This window comes from Notamacropus eugenii, chromosome 4, assembly GCF_028372415.1.
Source record: "Notamacropus eugenii isolate mMacEug1 chromosome 4, mMacEug1.pri_v2, whole genome shotgun sequence".
In the NCBI taxonomy this organism is placed as follows: domain Eukaryota; kingdom Metazoa; phylum Chordata; class Mammalia; order Diprotodontia; family Macropodidae; genus Notamacropus; species Notamacropus eugenii.
In genome coordinates this window covers 124802174-124826642 of record NC_092875.1, presented here as the reverse complement: position 1 = coordinate 124826642, position 24469 = coordinate 124802174, and the positions used below count along the sequence as shown (strand labels likewise).

General features: G+C 38.7%; 1 protein-coding gene across 2 annotated transcripts in view; it reads left to right on the top strand.

The window, feature by feature from the left end:
• The window catches only part of COL14A1 (collagen type XIV alpha 1 chain), a 248731-nt gene that overhangs the window by 193404 nt on the left and 30858 nt on the right, over positions 1-24469 (top strand). For both annotated transcript variants that reach the window (XM_072603195.1, XM_072603197.1), the window contains exons 42-45: positions 14235-14288; positions 16510-16581; positions 22284-22319; positions 24311-24377. In XM_072603195.1, the coding sequence (XP_072459296.1) occupies positions 14235-14288; positions 16510-16581; positions 22284-22319; positions 24311-24377 (229 nt within the window). The remainder of the gene's footprint in view (positions 1-14234; positions 14289-16509; positions 16582-22283; positions 22320-24310; positions 24378-24469) is intronic.

Here is a 24469-nt window from a genome sequence, read left to right as displayed (position 1 = left end):
GGAAGAGGAAGAAAATTCAGAAATGAAAATTAAATAAAACTGAATTTTATAAAAGGCTTGGGCCAGGCTCCCAAGATCATGGAAGCTCTTCCATGAGCCCTAAGGCTTCCCGAACATGACAGTTCCAAAGGCATTATTCACTTAGTTTATTTGTTGACTGTAGAGACTGGTGCTGATGAAGAATCCCCTAATCTGATTTGTAGAGTTTGTCACTGGATCATTTTACACCAGAATTTGAAATTCTTTCTTTTTCAAAACCATTATATTGACAAGAAATTTTTGTAAATTTTAGGATTCTAGAGGAGTAGTAGCATGTTTTCTTTCTTTAGGGATTTAAAGTTTTGGAACCATAATAGACCAGTGAAGAAATATAATCACTAGAGACTAATGATTCTGGGGGTTTTAAGTTTCACAACAGCAAAGACAGTTGTGAGATTTTTTATGACTTAAGACTTTTTATGGATTTTGACTAAGTAGAGCAGTAGCTAGAAATTACTCTTTCATTGGAGATGTCCAATGGTCAGAATTTTATGCTTCATGATTCTCACCTTGCTCTACTTGGCAGTGCACACATCATGTGAATTTCTTTCTGAAAGAGAGGAATTACCTTCCTCTCACCCCAATACCTGTTTCTTTGTATAGAATATATGCTTTGAAATAAAGGTATGTCAATTTGATTCTCGAATCCCAAGATCCTCAGAGTCAGTAGAGTACAAGCTTGGCAGGTGCTATCAAGTGGGGAAAGGCTTCAGGCACAGGCTGACTGATGAACTCTGTCTGACACCCAAGGACCAGCTTAGCTAAGTATGAAGAGATCCATCACCAGAGCACTGGTAGAAAAGATGCTAAGAATCACCTTACATTTTTTAGATTTTTTTATGAACATTAATTTAACTTTAACACTGTTTATATGACGTTTTTCCAGAGACAAATGAATTGACAGACTTCTCACTGCAGGAATGGAATTATATACATAGTGGCATTTTCACTAGCAGAGGCGGTTTTATTGTGTGCTTAATTGAAAGAGAAACATTTCCAAGCTATGATGCCTGCACTATAGCTATCTTCCTCATCTCCCTCCTGCCAGAGCCTGAACATATGTACGCACGCACACACACACACATGCATACACGCATACACATGCACACACACACACACACACACACACACACACACAGATACACACACCTGGGTTCCATCAGTGAGCTTTTGCCTTATTTCCTCAGGCCTTCATATCACTCGCTTGCCATTCCTTTTCTATCTCTCTAGCATCTCCTTTCCATCTCCAGTCTTGTTATCTACTCCCATTAGAATGCAAGTTCCTTGTGGTTAGGGACTGTTTTGCTTCCTTGTATCTAAGGAAAGTGTCCGGCACATAGCAGGTACTTAATAAATGTCTTATCAGTCATTCATTTGAGGGGGCTATTTGATCCTCCAGCTTTGCAGTACTTGTGATGAGCATAAGAAAAAAGACCAACATGGAAATAATCACAACTTATGGGACAATATCTATTACACAGAATTAAGAATCTTTCAGGCTCCTCCAAATCAAATCAATATATAATCTTGATACTTGGAGAATTCAAAGCAATATGGGAACAGTAAAGAATAGTGGAAAATATGGTTCAGAATCAAGAAATAGAAGTTCAAAGACTACCAAGAAGCTTAAATGTTCCCCTTCAGTTTCATGCCATGGGATGCGTAGTCTATCAAGATAAGATAGAAAACCAGATAATATATAATATTATGTGATAAATTTCTTAAAGATGTTAAAAACAAAGTGAAATCTAAAGGGCAAGATCATTGCCAACGAGGTAGATGAAGCAAGATTTCATTGAGTAGGTAGCATTGGACTTGTTCTTTTAGACGATGGATAGAAATTCAGCAGGCCAGAGAAGAAAGAGATGTAGGAGAGTATACAGACAAAAGGCAGAATCAGAACTACCATATTAAATTGAATTATATAAAATAAAACAATGGGAACATATAGAAAGCTTGAACCACATGATGGAGGTAGGAAAGCATAGAATCTATTGGAAAGGTGGGGGGATCAGTATTGTTTAATTTGAATGGAATATGGAATGTGTGAAGGAAATTAATAACCAATAACTGGAAACTAAGAGTGGCACCAGGTTGCAGACTCTTAGAATGTCAAACAAAGGAGTTTGAACTTTATTCAATAAGCAATAGGCAGCTCTTAAAGATTGTTCAGCAGAGGAGTAGCCATGACCTGATCTATTGCTAAGGAAAAGTTTATCTGGCAACAACATGAAGAAAGGTTTTGAAAAGTGAGAGAATGGATATGGAAAAATCTTTTAGAAAATTTTTATACTAGTCTAGGTGAGTGTTACTGAGCGCTTGTAAAGTCAGTTCCTTCTGTAACTTAAATCCCCTCTACAACACGCTGCAAATGGTTATCTGTACAGATTCCCTGCTGCATTCCACTAGAGACCTTTTCCCATAATGATCCATTGATGACTACTCTTTGTGCTCAGACATTCAATCAATTCCAAATGCTCTTTACTGTACTATAATCTAAACCTAACTTTCCATCTTATTACAAGACAGCATGAACAACTTTATCAAATGACTTGCTAAAATCTTGTAATACTGCATTCGCTTGATCTACCGATCTAGCAGCCTTGTCAATCAAGAAAATTAATAGGTTTAATTTGGTTAATCTGTCTTGATCTCTTCCCTGATGAAGCCATGTTGGCCTTTTGTGATCACTCCTTCTTTTTCCTAGTGTTTGCTAAGTATTCCTTTAAATCATACTTTCTTTATCCAGGAGGCAGTCAAGTTCACTAGTGTGAGGTTTATAACAGAAGTATTAAACACATGGTAGCTCACAACACTCTAGAGTGTGACTCAAACCAAGTTAAAATGTAATTGGGAAATATCAAAATAAGTAAAAAATACAATAATATATAGACAAGATTGGGGCAGTTAGCCCCAGTAGTAGTAGTAGAGTACCAGGCCTGGATACAGGAAGACTTGCCTTTGAGGCCAAATCTGGCCTCAGACACTTACTAACTGTATGAAACTGGGCAAGTCACTTAACCTTGTTTGCCTCACTTTCCTCATCTGTACAATGAGCTTGAGAAGGAAATGGCAAACCGCTCCATTATCTCGGCCAAGAAAACCCCAGGTGGAGTCTCGAAGAGTCAGACATTACTAAAACGATTGAACAATAACAATATAGATAGCATTGGTTTTGAAATGAAATCAGTATGTGACCCATGGGTATTCTTAGGTATGGTTTAGTGGCCCAAGTTTCTATTTAAACTTGTTACCACTGGTTTACAGAATTGACTCTGTTCCCTTTTTTGAAAATTAAGACATTTGCCTTTTCCCAGTCCTATAACATCTGTCACATTCTTGACAGTCTTTCAATAGTCGCTTACAGTGGCTCAGCAACCACGTCACCATTTCTTTCAGTATTCACTTATGTCATTCATCTGGACTTGATGAATTGAACTCATCAAGAGCAGCCTAGTGCTCACTTCCTATTGACTTATTCCCTTACATACAAAGCTAAGGAGTTTGCAATTTACCCCATAAACAATTGGTAGCATTTGAGGTTTTGTGAATAGGAAAATCACTTAGTTATATCTGTAAATTATCTAGATAATTATCTGAATATATATATATATATATATCTCCAGATATATAATTATCTGGATAATCTGAAAGATTATTTTAGCATTTGAGGAAAGGACAGATTGGAGATGGGAAGCATTAGAAGCAGAGAGGCCAGTCAAGAGGCTATTGACACAATCTAGATAAGAGGCTTCAAGGGCTTGAGAAATTATATTAAGTGATGTGGTATTGTGAGTGCTGGAAAGGGGATGAGTGCCAGAGATAAAGAACTGAAAGGACTTGAAAATGGCTTTGATATAGGGAATAAAAAAAAGGGAATAGTCCAAGACAACTCTGATATTTTGAGCCTAGGTGAATGGAAGGATGGTGGTATCTTCAAGTAGAGACATAGGGAAGTTAGAGGGAGGGGCAGATTTAGTGAAGAAAAAGATCGTTTTTGTGTTGAACATGTTGAGTTTGTGATCCTGCTGAGAAGTCCATCAGATAGAAGCAATTAGACATGTAAGAACAGAACAGCAACTGCGATGGGAGACAATGATTTGATAAATGACCATATCTGCAGAATAGATATTTCCTATAGTCACATGGCAGGCTAGACTGTTGGCATTTGTTTCTTAGAAATCCACATATCTCTGTTCCTTGGTTTTAATGTGTGTTATGTATAAAATATCTTCAGAGTATTTCCTCAGTCCTCCCTTCTTGGGGTTTCTCCATTTAGGATCACCCTGCACCAGTTTTTTAGAGAAGCCTAAAGCTTCTATTGGGACCTCAAGGATAATCTTTTTCAAGTCCATCTTCAAGCATTAATCTCTTCCATTACATCAGTAATAAGCAGTTATCTAGCCTCTATTTGAAGACTCCAAGTGATGACGAGGTCCCTTCATTGTTGAGACAGTGCATTGCATTTATGAGCAGCTGTAATTATTAGGAAGCTCTCCCCCCATATTTAGCCCCGATCTGCCTCTCTTTCACTCCCATTCTTTAATCCTCCTTCTGCCTTTATAAGCCAACCAGAACAAATCTGATCCCTCTTCCACATGAGGTACTCAGATATTCAATTATGCCATTTAACATCTGCATGTTCCAACAATGTTCTGTTCCAATAAGTACTCTTCATTACTGGGAAATTACCTGCATCCTGGACATCATTGATGTCAACTCTGATTTGTTGATTCTGACTCTCCAAAGGAAGATGTTAAAAAGTTAGGGAAATATTAGCACATTTACATGGGCAATAGTCTTAATCGAGGCAGAAGCCCCTACTTAAAATAATTAGCTATGAGAATATTAAGCTAAACAAAATTAGAATGTTTGAATTTGCTAGTTAAACTTCCCATCCTGAATAATTTATCATTTTACAACTTTTTTTATTCAAAAGTTTTCCAGTTATTTTTGCTCTTATTAAGGTAGAAAAGGTGACTGAACTCTTGTCTGACAACTTGCACACGTACTCAGAACAGGCTATGAATTGAATTCTACAGGAAACAACTAAATGAAATTCAATAAACATTTATTAAGCACCAGACATTTCTGGGCACTTTGGATATAAACACACACATGATATAATCCCTACTTTCAAACTGCTCACAGTATAGAAGCAGCAGGGTATGGTACTACTATTTACAATCTGTGTGATTTGGGGCAAATAACTTCACTTCACAGGACAAAGTTTTCTCATCTGAAAAATAAGAGGGAATAATTATGTGACTTCTAAGGTCCTTTCTAGCTTAAGACTTACAATTCTGTGATCCCATTCATATACTGTGAAGGCCAAGTATACAAAGAACTAGATTAAGGGGGAGGGATATGTGAGATAAATGCAAAGAAAAGCTCAGGGAAAGGGCTAAAAGAAACCTGAGGAGGAAGAGCTTGCTTTGGGGGAGGTAAAAGAGGGGAGGATGTCACACTTGACTTGGGCCTTGAGAAAGGGACTTCAACAGATGGAAATGGGTGAGAATTCAGTTCTAGTCAAGAAACATGGTGTGAGGGGGCAGAGCCAAGATGGCGGACTAGAAAGGCACACTTACTCAGGGTCCTCCCCACAGCCCATAAAATACCTGTAGAGAGGGACTCTTTACAAATTTTGGAGCAGCAGAAGTGGAGAACAACAGAGTGGAGGAGATTTCCAGCCCACAGTGACCTGAAAGTCCCACGGAAACGTCGGTTGCACCGGACATGGAACCGAGAGTGGAGCCCAGCCCGGCCTTGGCCGAGCTGGGGCATGGCAAAATGAGACTCTGGGAGGAGGACACCTTGGGGGTGGAATATCCAGCCGCTGTAGCGGGGCCTCAGATCCCTGGGCCCACAGGCCCCAAAGATCAGTGACGGGATTTAATCAGCTAGTCAAGGAGGGAGAAGGGCTTTCCCATAGCTCCAGCAGCAGGCAGCGGCCACAGAGCCTGCACACAGCACATACAGAAGCTCCCTTGTTGGAGTGTAAAAACCCCCTGGGGCCACTGAAGAGCTTAGTCTTACCTCAGTCTTGGGTGGAGGCCCTGGGAGAGCTGATCTTGGTCTCACACTGAATGGCGGCCCTACCCATCCAGCTTATCTGAAAATCAGCCCCCAGTGCTGACTAGGGAACTGAAGGCCAGGTGTCTGTGGACATGTATCTGCTAAGATTCTGGGCACAAAAATCCCTCTCTGCATCCAGACCAGTACATGCTTGATTGTGCCACCTTGGAGGAACTGAGATCTCACAGATTCCCAGAGTATACCCTACTCTTGATGGACCCAAAAGTCAAGTAACTGGTTGGGAAAATGCCCAAAAAAGGGAAAAAAAGTAAGACCATAGAAAGCTATTTTCTTGGTGAACAGATAATTCCTCTCTTCCTTTCTGAAGAGGAAGAACAATGCTTACCATCAGGGAAAGACACAGAAGTCAAGGCTTCTGTATCCCACATATCCAAAATAAATATACCATGGGCTCATGCCATGGAAGAGCTCAAAAAGGATTTCGAAAATCAAGTTAGAGAGGTGGAGGAAAAACTGGGAAGAGAAATGAGAGAGATACAAGAAAAGCATGAAAAGCAGGTCAACACCTTGCTAAAGGAGACCCCAAAAAATGCTGAAGAAAATAACACCTTGAAAAATAGGCTAACTCAATTGGCAAAAGAGGCTCAAAAAGCCAGTGAGGAGAAGAATGCTTTAAAAAGCAGAATTAGCCAAATGGAAAAGGAGGTCCAAAAGCTCACTGAAGAAAATAGTTCTTTCAAAATTAGAATGGAACAGATGGAGGCTAATGACTTTATGAGAAACCAAGAAATCACAAAACAAAACCAAAAGAATGAAAAAATGGAAGATGATGTGAAATATCTAATTGGAAAAACAACTGACCTGGAAAATAGATCCAGGAGAGACAATTTAAAAATTATGGGACTACCTGAAAGCCATGAACAAAAAAAGAGCCTAAGCATCATCTTTCATGAAATTATCAAGGAAAACTGCCCTGATATTCTAGAACCAGAGGGCAAAATAAATATTGAAAGAATCCACTGATCACCTCCTGAAAGAGATCCAAAAAGAGAAACTCCTAGGAACATTGTAGCCAAATTCCAGAGTTCCCAGGTCAAGGAGAAAATATTGCAAGCAGCTAGAAAGAAACAATTCAAGTATTGTGGAAATACAATCAGGATAACATAAAATCTAGCAGCTTCTACATTAAGGGATCAAAGGGCGTGGAATATGATATTCCAGAAGTCAAAGGAACTAGGACTAAAACCAAGAATCACCTACTCAGCAAAACTGAGTATAATACTTCAGGGAGAAAAATGGTCTTTCAATGAAATAGAGGACTTTCAAGCATTCTTGATGAAAAGATCAGAGCTAAAAATAAAATTTGACCTTGAAACACAGGAATGAAGAGAAGCATAAAAAGGTAAACAGCAAAGAGAAGTCATAAGGGACTTACTAAAGTTGAACTGTTTACATTCCTACATGGAAAGACAATATTTGTAACTCTTCAAACTTTTTTCAGTATCTGGGTAGTTGGTGGGATTACACACACACACACACACACACACACACAGAGCACAGAGTGTGTTGAATAGGATGGGATCATATCTTTAAAAAATGAAATTAAACAGTGAGAGAGAAATATATTGGGAGGAGAAAGGGAGAAATGGAATGGGGCAAATTATCTCTCATAAAAGAGGCAAGCAAAAGACTTCAGTGGAGGGAAAAAGAGGGGAGGTGAGAGAAAAACATGAAGCTTACTCTCATCACATACCACTAAAGGAAGGAATAAAATGTACAATCATTTTGGTATGAAAACCTATCTTACAATACAGGAAAGTGGGGGAGAGGGGGATAGGAGGGGTTGGGGGGATGATGGAGGGGAGGGCAATGGGAGGAGGGAGCAATTTGAGGTCAACACTCTTAGGGAGGGACAGGATCAAAAGAGAGAATAGAAGCAATGAGGGGCAGGATAGGATGGAGGGAAATATAGTTAGTCTTACACAACATGACTATTATGGAAGTCATTTGCAAAACTACACAGATATGGCCTATATTGAATTACTTGCTTCCCAAAGGGAATGGGTGGGGAGGAAGGGATGAAGAGAAGTTGGAAATCAAAGTTTTAGGAACAACTGTCAAGTATTGTTCTTACTACTAGGAAATAAGAAATGCAGGTAATGGGATATAGAAAGTTATCTGGCCCTACAGGACAAAAGAGAAGATGGAGACAAGGAAAGGGAGGGATGTTAGAAGAGAGGGCAGATTGGTGATAGGGGCAATTAGAATGCTCGGTGTTTTGGGGAGGGAAGAGGGGAGAAATGGGGAGAAAATTTGGAACCCAAAATTTTGTGAAAATGAATGTTAAAAGTTAAATAAATAAATTAAAAAAATAAAAGAAAGAAACATGGTGTGAGTAAAGGTTTAGGGGAAGGGTTATCTTGGGTAAGGCAAATGAAAATTTTCAAAGTTAAGACTGCTGGCAATGCAGGAGGGGAAAGTTGGCTTACTAGACACACAATGAAAGGCTGCTTTGCTCTCTAGGGCTTTGAGGAAAAAAAATAAAAAGAATGCAATTAAACATGCCCTAAAATTGTCTGTGCAACATCCTTTTTGGTTTTTTGTTTTAGTTTGCTTAAATAGGCAAGGGACATCCATGGTGTGGTGGAAGGAGAGCTGTCCTTGGCACCAGGAAGACCTAAGACTTGGGTTCAAGTGTTGCCTCTGATACATATGGACTATGTGATCCTAGATAAGTCACTCAATCTCTTGCTGCTCTAAGCAATGCTTTGAGACTAAAAGTTGCAGAGCAGGCACTGACCTGCAGTAGCAGAGAGTCTCTTCTCCTGGGAGTTCCCTATGTCAATGAAACCACAGGTCCTTTTCCTATCCTTCGCCTCATGTGAATCTGGGCTATCATCAGCCATCTTTGTTGGTATGCACAGTATGAAAATGTTCAGATTTACATGATAGTATCAAAAAATTTAAGTTGGTGGTATAAGGGAGTACATTGAGCTTTAATTTTAGTTCCAGAAAAACTAGACAGGTAGATGTTGTAATGCTTCCTTATATAGTCTCTTCTGAATGGTCTAGAGAACATGGGGTAGTGGAAGGAATTCTGTATTTGGAGTCAGAGGTCTTAGATTCAAATTCTGACTCCACTATTTATTATCTTTAGGACCTATGGCAAGTCATTTATAACTTTTATGGGCCTCAGTTTCTCATCTGTAAAATAAGGAGATTGGACAAAAGGCTTGTAAGTTTCCTTCCTGTTCTAAATCTTCAATATTAGTATCTTATGATTAGATTAGTTGAAGGAACTGGGAATATTTAAACTGCAGAAGAAAAGACTTGGAGGGTCCATTGTAATTATTTTCAAGTATTTGAAGATCTGTCATATTGAAAAAGGAACCTACTTCTTCTATTTGGGCCCAGAACGGAGAATTGGGGGAAGAGGATGGAAACTGTAGAGAAGCCAATTTGGCCAAGTCTTGTCAACAAGCATTTATTAAATACTATATTCCAGATGCTGTACTAAACCAAAAGAATGTCTTTGCCCTGAAGGAACTTTCATTCTAATTGGAGAAGATCACATATAAAAAGGAGCTAAAAACTGGAGGTAGTAGGGGTAGGAGGAATGGGCAGCTTCCACTGGGACTTCATGGAGCCCCAGTGAAATCTCAAGAGAAGAGTGAAAAATGACTGCCATTCCTCAAAATGTAGGCTACAAGAAGAACTCACCAGTGGGATAAGGGGGTCACAGAGGCAGAGGATCTTACAGGATGAGAAAACACCCAAACAACTATAACCAGAAGTAGAATTGGACTTCATTGGGAAGTAGTGAGTGCCCTGTTGTTGGAGGTCTTTAAGTAAATGTTGAATGATCATTTGCTGAGGATGTCAGGTATGGGCTTTAGACCACATGGCCTCTGAGAGCCCTTCCAAGTCAGGATTGTGCAATTCTATGATTCAGTGAGTTTGAGCCAAAGCACAGACAGGGTCTGTGTCAAGAACAACCTTTAAATCTCTTCTTTTCTGAAGTTTAAACAAATGTGGTTAGCCAAAGCTTCTTAAAAATTCAGGGGCCTCCTCAAATTGTACACGTGGCAATTTAATTACCGTATTCAGACCCAGCACCATAAGATAATTACTTCTAAACTCCTTTGTACAAGTTTAGGAGAAAGGGCAGGGGGCAGGTTTATTTATTCCCTCTTGATCTTTCTCAGACTAATGTTGTTATCTGAAGTCAGAGCTGAAAAAAAAATGTGCTCTGGGCCTGTCTTTCCTCCCTCTGTGAGCCTTGAATTCCTTTTGAAGTCTTATTCCTCTGGGAGAACACTAAAAAAGCATGCTGGGAATGAGTGCATGCTGGAGGGTTGTGGGTCTGTGTGCATATGTGTTTGACATTTTAATATTTAGTCTTTTATATCTTTAGAAAAGGAAAAACCATAAAAGAGTTCTCTTTCAATAATTTTTTTACATGGTTGAAAATGGACTCAGAAGTCATTGTATCATAAGGGGAGCTTCCTAAAGCTTAGTAATTACTATGAGTAATTTTTTTTCCTTTTCATACTCAGCAGGTCACCTGACCTCACTGGTTTTCAGTCTTTAAAATGAAGAGTTTGGATTAGATGACATATTGACTTTTCTCTATCTTCATCCTTTTGACTTTCCTGCAGCACTTAAGTGTGTTCACCACCCCTTCTTTCTGGTTACTCTCTTCTCCTTGGTTTTTTGGGACATTAGTCTTTCATGGTTGTCTGACTATCTGTCAGACCATAACCTTACAGGATCATTATTCCTGCCCAATCTCCTATTCCAGGATGTATTGCATGGCTCTATCCTGGGCCCTGTCATTTACCCTATTCACTTCCTTGGTGATCTCATCAGTTTCCAGCTGAAAACAGATGATTCAATTTTCATCTCTAAGCATCTGCCTCCCAAATCTACAAAAGCAGCTCGCTTCTCTCTCCTGAGCATCAGTGCTGCATCTTCAGCTGCCTACCTGACTTCTCCAGCTGGATGTAACATAGCATTTCAAATTCAGCTGTTCAAAACGAAACTCATAATCTTTCCCCCGAAACCCAGCCTTCCTCCTAGCACATCTACTTTTCTTGAGGACACCGTCATTCTTCTAGGTCTTCCATCCCCAGATGCACAACTTAGGAGTCATAGATGACTACTAGATTTCTTCTACCACATGATCAGTTGCTAAGTCTTATCTCCTTAACAAATAGAATATAAATCCTTTCTTACAATTCATATCCCAGTTGCTCTAGTACAAGTCCTTACGTAGCACAGTAGATAAATCACTGGACCTGGGACCAGGAAGGCTTGAATTCAAATCTAGCCTCAGATACTTATTGACTATATGACCCTGGACCTTTGGCTTTGCCTTTGTGTCAGTTTCCTCATCTATAAAATGAAGACCATGATAACATTTACCTTGTAGGGTTGTTGTGAGAATCAAATAAGATGTTAATTGAAAAGTTCTTAGAGTACCTGGCAAATACTAGGCCCTATATAAATTTTAACTACTATTTATTATTATTGTAATAACCTCCTATTTGGTCTCTATGCATCCAGTTAGTCCCCAACCCCATTGCCAAATTGGTTTCCCTAAAGTGCACATCTGACCCTGTCATTTCTTTACTTAAAGAACTTCAGTGGTTCTCCATTGTCCTTAAGTTAAAATACAAATGCCTCTGTTCCTCATTTAGATTCTAAATAAGTTATCAGGTCACTCACAAATAGCCACAGCAGGCATCCCGCAAAACCTCACTCTGAACCAGTTTAAATTTGTAATTGGGAAATATTTAACAAATAAATTAAAATATAATAAAACATAGATAATGCTAACTTATGGTTTTCCATGTCAGTATGTGGCCCTGTGGGGAGTCATTCCTATTTGAGTCTGATATCACTGATTTGGAACGTATCACATTAGGCTCCACTTTATTTTTACAGTCTGGTTGCCTGTTACACATCCTAATGGATTCTACTCTATAGTCAAATTGGCTTACTGGCTGTTCCTATACATCATGTTCTACCTCCTATCTCTTCACTCTTCTACAAGCTATTCCCTCTGTCTGGAATATTCTCTCTCCTTTCCTCTTCTCTTGGAACCCTGAACTCCCTTTAAAGTCCAGGTCAAATGGCATTTCCTTCAAGAGGCTTTTCCTTATTCCCCTAGTGATTAGTATACTCCCCCCTCCCCAAATCACTGTGTATTTGACTTTTATCTTGAAGGTTCTTATCTGTGAACATGGCATACGCCCAAGGGTGTGCTGAAGTCAACTTGAACCGGCTGTCAAGAGCTGATTTTTATATATTTAGTGTGAGAAGTTACATGGAGATTATCCAGTGTTATAAATCAGGACTTGATTTATTGTTTGGCTGGTCATCTAGACTCTGGAGACAAGAAAGTGATGCTCTTATTTTGTTGTTCAGTTGTTTCAGTTGTATCCAAGTCTTTGTCATCCCATTTGGGGTTTGCTTGGCAAAGATACTGAGTGGTTTGTTATTTCCTCCTCCAGCTTGTTTTACAGATGAGAAAACTGAGGCAAACAGAGTTAAGGGACTTGCTCAGGGTCATACAGCTAGTAAGTGTCTGAGGCCAGATTTGAACTCAGGAAGATGAGTCTTCTGTACTTCAAGCTCACTACTCTATCCAGTGCACCATGAAGCTTCCCAAAGAAAGTGATAGAGAAATGTTAATAATGCAAATTAAACTTAAAAGTGTATCCTTATTTTTGTTTTTTGGAGTTTTTCTTTTGAGAGCTAATTGTTAAATATTTACCAGCAACACCACTGTATATGCCCCTTGTAGAATGGAAGTTCCTTGAAGCAGGGAATGTCTCATTTTTAATTTTTTGTCCCCAGTACCTAGCACAGTGTCTGGCACATAGTAGATATTTAATAAATGCTTGTCAAACCTCAATGAAATAGTAAATGGTGGCACAAGGAAGGAGGGGGCTAATCCTTTGTGACTAACTTCAAGAGGAAGATTAGTACTGCTAATACTATTTAGTGATCCCATGAATCCATGGTGTTAAGTGAAGCAACATAAGGGGGTCAGTTAGTTCCATAGGGGAAAAGTTACAAATGAGGGAGTGGCCAAGCAGTGTTCCAGTGAGGTTTCATATGTTTCACAACAACCTTAAACGTCATATGCCTGTACTCTCAGTCACATGCTCTAGTCATGCAAGAGTAGGAAATCCACTTTTTTAACTTTCAGCACTTACAGGCATAATTAGAGATATAATATAGCATAGTTGTGTGACCCTGGGCAGGTTACTTAACCCTGTTTGCCTCAGTTTCCTCATCTGTAAAATGAATTAGAGAAGGAAATGACAAACCACTCCAGTATCTTTGCCAAGAAAACCCCTAATGGAGTAACAAAGAGTCAGACTTGAGCAGAAAAAAAAGGCTGAACTTAGACATATATATATATATATATATATATATATATATAGCATAGTTAAGAATTCTTGCCTTTGAATCAAGAGAACAGGTTCAAATCCTGCCATTGATATTTATTAGGCTTGTATCCATGGGCACATAAGTGAACTTCTTGGTGTCCCTATGCAACTGTATAAGACTATAAGTTACAGATGATTTATCTGTCTGTGTGTCAGGGAAGAGGGTTTTTTACATTGCAGGGTCCTCACATCAAAGGAATTGCAGGTTTTGATTATTTTCTCTTGATAGACTCAGATTCGCCATAGAATCTGATTAGCAATATTGACTTCTGGCAAAGAGATTTTCGACGTCATTGGTCCCCTTCAAAAATGAAAACAGCAGCATCTAAGGTCCTCTTAAGCCATCAGTTATTAATTCATTTTCTTACCTGGTCATTATTTACCAGGGGAATGGCTCCCTTCTCAGTTGTTATGCTTAATTTTATAAAAACACATTCTGGACACTAGTTCCTGTTTAAGGTTGTAAGTGGTAATTTTTACACCTTAAAGTCCCACAGAGGATCATTTAACACAGCCAAAAGACACAAAGGTATTGCCAAAGATACTGCCAAAAAGACATTCTCCTGAAGAGTTTGAAAGAAACCATTCCTTGGTAGCCCAGAATAAACAGCAGGTCTTAGCACCCCAAAATTTGTAAAGCCTTTTCTGAAAGCCTCATGCTAAAGAATGATTTATATACTTTATATTTCTTTGTTCTAGGGGCTGCCTGGTAAAGATGGACCCACTGGCCCCCCAGGACCTCCTGGACCAATTGTAAGTGTCTGCAGATTCTGATGGAATAGACTTTCTTTCCAATTGGTTTTTTTTCTTTTGCATTTTCTTTTCCAGAGATAATGTGCATTTTGTGGACCTTTAAGCACTATGTCGATGTCAGTGATTATCATCATTATATAATTATAACCTAAATCATCATTTCTGCAACTGTGAAAGATAGGCTTACTGTGGACACGACCCTTGTTTCCACATTTACGAAAAAAAAATAAGATATTGGACTGGGTGATATATAAAACCCCTCCCAGCTTTATCATTTTGAGATTCCAGTGTTTCATAGGTACATTTCCCTGCATGTCACTGAAAGGGGCTGCCCTTTTCTAGGGAAGGCTGAATGGTCACACTAGTCCAAAGGCTATAAGTACCATATGATGGATCAATTAATATTTAACATCATTCTCAGAATGATTCTCTTAACAGATCTCATTAGTTGAAATTGTCAGGGTAGATTTAGAAACGAGGTGCTGAGGCTACAGTGGATTTGTTTGCTCTTTGGAAGTTTCAGCTTGAAGGACCTCCCTTTGATGCTGAACATAATGTTTCCCTGAATGTTATCAAATAGTTATGTAATCTCATCAATTTAGGAGTTCCTTCTGCTGATGCAACTCATGATCCATCCATGTATGCCCGTCTCATGTGACTCTGGTCCATGTTCTCCCATAATTTCCCTGCAGGGGACCCACCCAGGGTGCTGGAAACTTTCTTTGCTTTCTCCTGCTATTTTGAGGGTACTAGTGGAGCTGTCGAAATACCAATCACCAGAATATTCTCTGGAGCAATTATCACAGAATAAATTGTGTGTGAACATCAAAATAATAGTGTTCTTCTTATGGAGGGTGGCATTTTCTTTGACATTAAGGTTGTAAATAGTTTTTTTTTCTATCTGTGAGGTATTATGCTGACTCCCTAACCAAAATCCCAAAACTATTAAATCCAATTGAGAGGTAGAACTATGACTTGTAGTGCCTAGGGAAAATTCATTTGAATAGGACAGAGAAAAAGATAAAGGACCATGGAAGAAGATAACTGATTTGGGTTCTGTTTATCTCAGCTCCAAATGATAGAAAATATAATCAGGGTAAGATGAAAAGTGGGGAGAAGGGGAGCAGAAGGCAGACCCCAGGACAGAGGTGCCATCTTTGGGGATGGAGGGTTATCATATGACATAGATTTAGAAGCTGACTCAAACTATGAGACTAAGAAGGAAATATTCCCCCTCAAGATGTCAGCACCCTAGGATAGAGCTAAGGATACTCTACCCTAATTAGGACTCTGATTAAATTAAATTCAAGAAATATTTTTTATGAACCTTTATTCATAATTAGTGGTGTGCTCTTCATTGTCTAAACCAAACTCTATTAAGGTCAAGTATGTAAAGTGCTTGGGAACTTTAAGGCACTATTTAGAAGTGAATTATTTTTATTTTGTTATTATTGGTATGTATTGATATTAATATTAAAGGTATTACCTAACTGGTGTTAGTAGCTTGGTTCCCTCCTCTAAAGAAGAACAGACATTTGGAGTGAAGAGTTCTCTGGTAAATTGCTGAAGCTGCACTTTCACTTTTATTGGAAACAAGACATTTATAAATTATTTGCTAACATAGCTATTGCATTGAATCATGAGATGGCAAAAGGAATCATACTTGTGAGAATTTTTGATTTTTTTTTTACTCGGATGAAAATGTATTCAGACAATATGTTCATTCAAAAAAATCATTATTTAAATGTCAAGCTAATTTGGATGTATGGGGAAATGAAAAAATTGCAGTAATAATTGGGTAGTGGCTGCCTTAATAGACTGTAGCACATTTAAATATAATACTATATGACATTCTAAATATAAATTACCTATTTGTGGTTCATATAATTCTATGATTTTGCCACATTGGCAATTGATCAAACCCATTTATTCAATTTTCCTTTGGATATAAATGGGTCATGAATTTGGCAAAATCTCTTCTGACTTCAGGAATGGGGTCTACTTGGAAATTGGTCCTCTGTTTTCCTGGAAGTGAAGGAAATAGGGGAGGAAATGTGGGGAAATAGGAAGGAGGAAAGAGGCTGTGAAATATACCACTGGTCAGTAATTTGAGATAGAGAAGAGAACTTTGTTATTTGTTTGTTTAACTGTTAGAATTTTGAATGTTATTGATGAAGAAATGTGGGTCTTGATTCTCTCTGTTTACCTGGACATCTACTAGGGTATCCCAGGAGCCCCAGGCATTCCAGGTATCACAGGAAATACTGGACCACAAGGTGACCTAGGACCTCCTGTAAGTATTGTAATTTGTTCACAGCCATGATCATTCTAGCCATCCCCTGTTAACACATTTATTCCAGTTAGCATTTCTGTCACTCAGAAACATTTCTTGGATATGGAGCCTTATATTAAGGACTGTGAGGAGGTTTTAAAGAAAGCTTCTTATGGGACTTAAGTCTAACAGAGGAGACAAGACAAAGAGGAAATAATACCAAATGGCCACAAGAGGAAAGAATTAGAAACAAGTGCTTGAATTATGTTTGTTCACAAGCTAGGTATCAAGACCAGATTTAGTTCGGTGCAGCTTGATGTTTTAAAAGATTAGAGAGTTTGACCATAGGGATGTATGTAGGTAAAGCCTAACTCATGATTTGAAATTTTAAAGTGCTTGTAAAATTCAAATATGGAGTGAAAATGTGATTTTCCTCCCTAAGAGCCAAAGTCTCTTACTTAAATATACAGCATTAGGAATAAAAGTGTAAATCAAACTCCTTAAATGGAATTCTCTGCCTTTACATCTCTGCTCTTTATCATTTACCTATCTTTTATCTTTAGCTCTTAAATCTTCTGGAATCTTCTTTAAATTTGATGAAATGAGAAAAAGAAAGAAATAAGTGAGAACCTTCCTGGGTCTCAGTTTCTTGATATTTAAAATAAAGTTACTAGACTAGATGACCTGTAATTCTAAAAAACAAAACAATTCAATAATTCTTTCCATTAATATTAGTCAACAGTCTGACATAAAAACTATAAGAACATATAAGTATATGAACATCTCCAAATATAACCATAATTTTGGAAAGATGATAAGTAAGGGAAGTACTAAGGTATCCCAGGAGCCCCAGCCATTCCAGGTATTACAGGAAACACTGGACCACAAGGTGACCTAGAACCTCCTTGAAAGTATTGTGATACGTTCACAGTCATCTCCTGTTAACACGTTTATTCTAGTTAGCATTTCCGTCCCTCGGAAACTTTGGATAGAGTGACTAGTGCCTGGAAGAGTAAATCTGTTAGAGCCTCTGAATATTCTCATGACTTTCACATTTTATCCCTGCCTTCAACCTCCTATCCCCCTAATCTCTGACTGCTCATATATAAAATCATAATGTATTTCATCTTTATATTTGCAAAAAATGGTTTGATCTGCCCAAATTTCACTCTGCCTAAGAATTTGCACAGGCCAGACCTATCATCAGCCATCTCACCCACACATTTTGATTTCCACATAGGCCCTTACTCACAAGGCACATCTGTCTAAGCGGCTTTTGAAATGAGTTATGAGCCACATGGGACAATCACTCTGGTTACTTTATATAGTTACACCTTATGTTTATTCTTTCAAGTGGGAAATGCCACAGTCAAGATTCCCCTTCTGTGTTTCCCAGAGAATAGTTAAGGTTTCAGAATTAGGGTCCCCAAGAACTTTGATTTTTTTACTTTAAAAAAGAGGCCCAATTTCCAGTCAGGGCCAGAGACTTCCTTTTGCCTTGTGTCCATGGATTGTAGAGCAGTTTGTGCTCAGCTACTTGTCATTCTCGGTGAATCATGGCCGCTATTTGGACCTTGAAGGCTTTCTTGGTTTTATTTGGAGCTCTGTCTAGGAAGGTAGGAGGAAAAGAGGCCAAGAAAGACAGACAAGGGCAGCACTTGAACAAGACAACATGTTTCCCATGTCAGTGCCAAACACCCACTTTGGGCCTCCTGCTTCTTAGAGCAGAAAGTTCTGCTGCTGCACCAGTTCTTGCCTGAATGGTACATGCAGCCTGAGCAGAAAGAGCTGTAGATTTAGAGTTGGAAGATTTAGGTTCAAATCTTGATTCTGCCATATGTTGGGCAAGTCCCTTACCCCTCTTTTGCCTTAGTTTCTTCATCTGTAAAATTGGATCCTTTCCACCTCTCCCAGGCATAAATAGTTAAGATTTTATTATGATCGTGGGATGTAGAGCTGGAAGAGACTTTAAAGCAGGAATTCTTAAATTTTTTTGTGTCAGAGACTCCTTTGGTAGTCTAGTGAAACCTACAGGGCCCTTCTCAGAATAATGCTTTTAAGTGCATAAAGGACATAGGGTGACAGAGGAATCCAGTGATATTGAAATAGCTGTCAAAATATTTATTAACCCCAGTTTAAGAAACCCTGCTTTAGAGACTATCTAAGCCAACTACTTTGTTCTACAGAAGAGAAAACTGATGCCCAGGGAAATTAATAAATTTTTCCAAGGTTATAGAGAAGGTAAAACATAGAGTTAAGACTTAAACCTAAGACTTCACTATTCAGAACAGGGTCTCTTTCTGGTCATTCAAGAATTTACTGTGGGAATGAGGTGCAGAAGAGGGTGCAATGGATTGAACATTGGCCCTGGAGTCAGGAGGACGTGAGTTCAAATCCAGCCTAAGACACTTACTAGATATAGGACCCTGGGCAAGTCATTTAACCCTGATTACTCCTGCCCTCCTCCAAAAAAAGAGGAATTTACTGTATGCCACGTGTTATGATACAAAGTAAAAGAAAAATACCACCAGTCCTCAAGGAGCCAGCATTCTAATGGGTAAACAATATGCCAGGAACTAAGTATGGAAGAGATAACATACCATGTAATTGAGAGGTAATCACTTCATCTGGGGGGGTGGGACAAGAAAGACTTCTTCAGGAAGGTGGAATTTAAGCTGAGTCCCGAACATGGGGGCAGCCAATGAATAGGTACAGAGTTGAGAGTGCTCTTCTAGGTAGGTAGTCATTTAAAGGACCCCTTTACAAGAATTTATCTTTATCTGAAAATTTTAACTCTAGGATCAGAATTTAGACTTCTTCATTAACCTTGGTATAATGCTATTGATTGTGTCAAAGCATGGCTAGAACCCAATCAGAAGATCTTACTTTTAGTTCTGGCTTTACTACCAACTATGTGACCACAAGCAAGTCACTTTACCTCCCCAGGGCTAAATTTTTCCTTCATTCATCAAGTATTCATTGGACTGTTGTATCCAAGCCACTGTGCAGATTACAAAGGTGAATAATTCACTGTACCTCACCTCAAGGAGACTATAATCTAGAAGGATCATATAGATATACAAGTACATATAGACATATACAAATAAAATATTATAATGTGAAGTAGTCCATGATGAGTACCATAAGAAAGAGACAAGCAGAATGCCAGGAGAATTCAAGTTATTGAACCATACATAGTAGTAGAACCGGGAGAGACCTCAGCAATCAGAAGGAGTACAACTTCCTTCCTCATGCAATTGATGAGAAGAATGAGACTTAGAAAGGTTAAATGATTGCTGAAGGTCACACAAGTAGTAAAAGACAGAATTCCAAATTGAATTCAGGACTTGTGAGTCCATATCCTGGTCTCTCTCTACTCTACCTCTCTTTGTCCTCCAGAGGAGGAGTTCCAATCACTTCTGAGTTAAGGGAATGTGGAAGGCAGTCAGGGAAGGCTCCCTGAAGCAGGTGGTATTTGGGGTGAGCCTTAAAAGAGAGGTAAGATTCTGAGTGAGGCAGCTAGGTGGTGCAGTGAATAAAATATAGGACCTGGAGTCAGGAAGACTCATCCTCCTGAGTTCAAATCTGGTCTCAAATACTTACTAGCTGTGTTACCCTGGGCAAGTCACTTAACCCTGTTTGCTTCAGTTTCCTCATCTATAAAAGGAATTCAAGAAGGAAATAGCAAACCACTTCAGTATCTTTGCCAAGAAAACCCCAAATGGGATCACAAAGAGATGGACACAACTGAAAAATGACTCAACAAAAACAAGAAAATTCTGACTGGCAGAAATGGAATAGTGAAGGGGCTGGGAAATGATGGGCAAAGGAATGGAAGTGGGAAACCTCATGTTTAGGGAATAATGAACAGTCTAGTTTGACTGTGGAATAGAATTTATGCAAAGAAAGAATAAGATTAGGTTTGAAAGCGAGGCCAAGGTCAAATTATGGAGGAACTTCAAAATCTGGTTAAGGATTTGGGGATTATTTTGTAGGTAACCTAAAATAAGCAGATGCCAGTGGATGCTTGTTAAGATCTCTTCCGTCCTAAGATTCTATGAATGTGACTACTGTAGTTTCTTTTCTTTATATTTCAAATGTTACTTAAGTTCAAAGGAAAATTGGCCACTTTTGCCAGTCTACTCAGCATCTTCACGGAATATGTGTTTTCCCTCAAAGTATGCTTTTGGTGGAGTTATGGGAATTAACCTGGTGAGGAATTTTTATTTGGTTTTGCTTTACTCTGCAAAATCAAAGGAAATGGGTCAGACAAGTTAGAATAAACAATGATTTCTTATTACACAGGGGCACTGTTTTGCAAAAACTCCAACTGACCCTTCCTACCTTGTCCTGAAAACTAAAGAATAGGTGTTTTGTTGTCTTTGTATCCCAGTGCCTTGCATAGTATTTTGCACACAGTAAGTGCTCCATAAATGTTTGTTGAGGCAGCCAGGAATTCCAGTAGATGGAGCACTATGCTTGGAGTCAGAAAGACCTGAGTTCAAATCTTGCCCCTGTTATTTACTAGCTATGTAACTCGGACAAAGCTACTTAGCCTTTGTCTCTCTCAGTTTCCTCTACTGTCAAATGAGAATCATAATAAGTCTTACTTCCCAGGATTGTTGTGGAGATCAAATAAAATAATATTTATAAAGTACTTAGCCTAGTGCCTCGTACATTTGCTGTTGTATTGTTCCGTTCAACTCTGCCTGACTCCATGGACTTTTTTACATTAGGTTTTCTTGACAAAGATTCCGGAGTAGTTAGCCATTTCCTTTTCCAATGTGTCCCCATTTTTCATATGAGAAACTGAGGCAAATAGGGATTAAGTGACTTACCCAGGGTCACAGAGCCAATAAATATCTGAGGTCAGCCTTAAACTCAGATCTTTCAGACTCCCACGCCTGGTGCTGAATCCACTGCACCATCTAGCTGCCCCATTTGGTACATAGTAGATGTAATGAATTAATAATTAATTAAAAGTTAATAAATGCCAATTCTGTATCTCCCTCCTTTTTCCTTCCCCTTGTCAAATTGAATTGAATTACTATGTGGCTGATTTGTAGGTGATATTGAGAAGTAGCTGCCTTTATAGATTAGACATTTGGCACTGCATATGGGTCTTATTGAAAAGATTCGTGTAGTAAATATATTTCCCAACTTTTACAGTTTAATTCAATTTAAAAAACATTCAAATGTCTACTATATTTTACTCCTGAGAGGCAAAGTCCATAGAAAGCTGGCCTTAGAGTCAAGAGGACCTAGAGTCAAGTCTACCTCCAAATCATATTAACTGTATGACCTTAGGCAAATCATTATCATCTTTGACTCATTTTCCTAATCTCTAAAATGAAGCTGTCAAACTAGGGCATTAAATACCTTCCTGCTCAAAAATTATGATCTTATGAACAAAATAATTCTACTCCTGGTAATGGGAACTAGTCCTATTAACAGAAGAATGAATGAGAACACTTAGATATTATAACTTTTTTAAAAAAAGGGAAATAGTAATGTCTCCATGTTTCTTGAATCCCACCATCTTTCATGGAATCAGATTGAAAGGAAACATATTATGATAGTGGCTTATACTATGTATCTATTTATTGTTACATTGTTATACTGTCTGTCCTATTTAGTGTACTCTGATATGGAAGGTGGTACACCGGTGGGATGTTTGGTTACACACTATGTCAAAAGTAACTGTCATTTGTCATTTCTTTCAGGGTATTCCTGGAGCAAAAGGAGAAAGAGGGGAACGGGTAAGTAGACCATGACTGAATTTGTCAGCGTCGGATACCTCGTTGGGCCTAAAATTTCATTTGCCAGAACCTTAACTAGGGTGAGGCAACTAGGGCTTTGACTTTCATAAAACAATTTGGAAAGGGCTGAGAGTACTCAGGGTCCTTCAGCAGCACAGAAACAACAGAGTTTAAGCGTCTAGTGAGCAAGCATGAGAACTTAAAACGGAAGGCTACCAGAATAAAGGCTGGTAAGCTCCTTCCCCCACCCCAAAGCCCAGCACATGCTGACTTCCCCCTTTCAGCCTCCTCCAATGTCCCAGAGCTTCTGTCTTCTCCACACACCTTTCAGTGGTGATCTGGATGTCCCACCCAACTGAGAGTACCTTTGACGCTGTGGACCATGACTTGTTTTAGTAGTGCTTGTCTCTGTGTAAAAGCCCCTCATTCTCCTGCTCTGATGTCAGTCATATGAGCATGTTTTTACTAAAGAATTGCTGTTTCTTGTCATTATTTTTTCATTATTGGGCCCCTCTTGGACCTCCTTTGATATTAAAAATTAATGAGGCATTATATTGTAGTGACAAGAGCCTGACTGAGGGGCTGGCCTCTAGAACTCCCTCTGCTAATGACCTCTACAGGCCTGTTTTTCATTTGTAAAATGAAAGTAATTATACTTGTCCTACTTACTTTACAGGGTCATTCTGAAGAGCAAATGTTTTAATAGCTCCAGAAGAGTTTCAAAAAGTTAAAAGCTTTGTACAAACGTAATTATTATTGTTGCTAACTGTTATCATTATCCTCATGTTATGCTCATTTTTCTGATGGACTTGTTCCAGCCTGGAGAGTTAAAGGCTAGCCAGTACACCAGAGTCAGACACAGAATCAAAGTACGGACTGACTGAATAATATATTAGAAATCTTATGTAATAAACATTGGCCCAAAATCTAAGCTGTGTTGGCAACAGTGGTTAGTAAAGCTCAGACTTTAGCTTAAGGTTCTTCCTTTTCCTTTCAGAGTTAAGTTACCAAGAGCTACCAAGGTAGCTCTGATAGAATGCATGGGTTTGTTTTAGAATCTTTTATAGGCTTAAATACAGAAGTATCCAATGAGCTTTTCCTTTGAACAATACATTGGGAAAATTGACAATATGAGTATAGTAGGTTTTTGGTTTTCTGTGTCTACTACAGGGCTGGAGTCCCATCTAAATTCAACAGATGTGATAATAGATACAACCTTTCCTTCCCCACACACCTTTCAGTGGTGATGTGAATGCCTCATAGACCATATCCTTCAGGGAAACCCCTATAGTTCCTTAGGAGATAAGGCTGTGCCTAAAGTTGTTCCCTTCAAAACAGCTCAAGTTGACCTTTGCCGTTATCAGTAATAGCTAGCATTTAACACGTGCTAATGTGGCACAGAATAACCCTGGGAAGTAGGGACTATTATTTCCTCCATTTTTACAATTGAGAAAACTGAGGCAGACAGGTCAAATGATTTCCCCAGGGTTACACAGCAGGGAAGTATATGAGGCTAGATTTGAACTTAGGTCTTCCTGACTCTGGGCTCAGAGCTCTATCCACAGAGATACTTAGCTAGGCTTTTCCTGATCTTCTTTATTGCCTCCCCCCACACCTCATCTTGTCTTTTAATTTGTACATATTATGTACATATGTGTATAATATGTGCACATATGTAATATATTTATACATTATATATGTATAATTTGTGAGTACATATATTTAATTTCATTTTAGTTTATTTTAATTAGCTGATCATGTATAACATATGTATAATGTACACACATATATTTACATTTGTACATGTTTTCTCTTCCTGGTAGAATGCAAATTCCCTGAAGGCAGGCATAGTGTCTGTTTCTTTTTTTATCCTTTTATCCCTAACTCAATTCCTGGCACATGGGAAGTGCTTGATAAATACTAATTGATAAGCAGTGCTCACTGACCCGGGAGTGATGAATACTTTTTTCTTTTCCTTTTTGTTCATCCAGGGTGACTTGCAATCTCATGCCATGGTTCGTACAGTGGCTCGACAAGTATGTGAACAGCTCATCCAGAGTAAGCTCCTGTTCTTCATTATTTTAATTTTCCATTCATTTTGACAGTCCAGAAAGAGGGTACCTCTAAGATAAGTCTGTTTGTGTAACCAT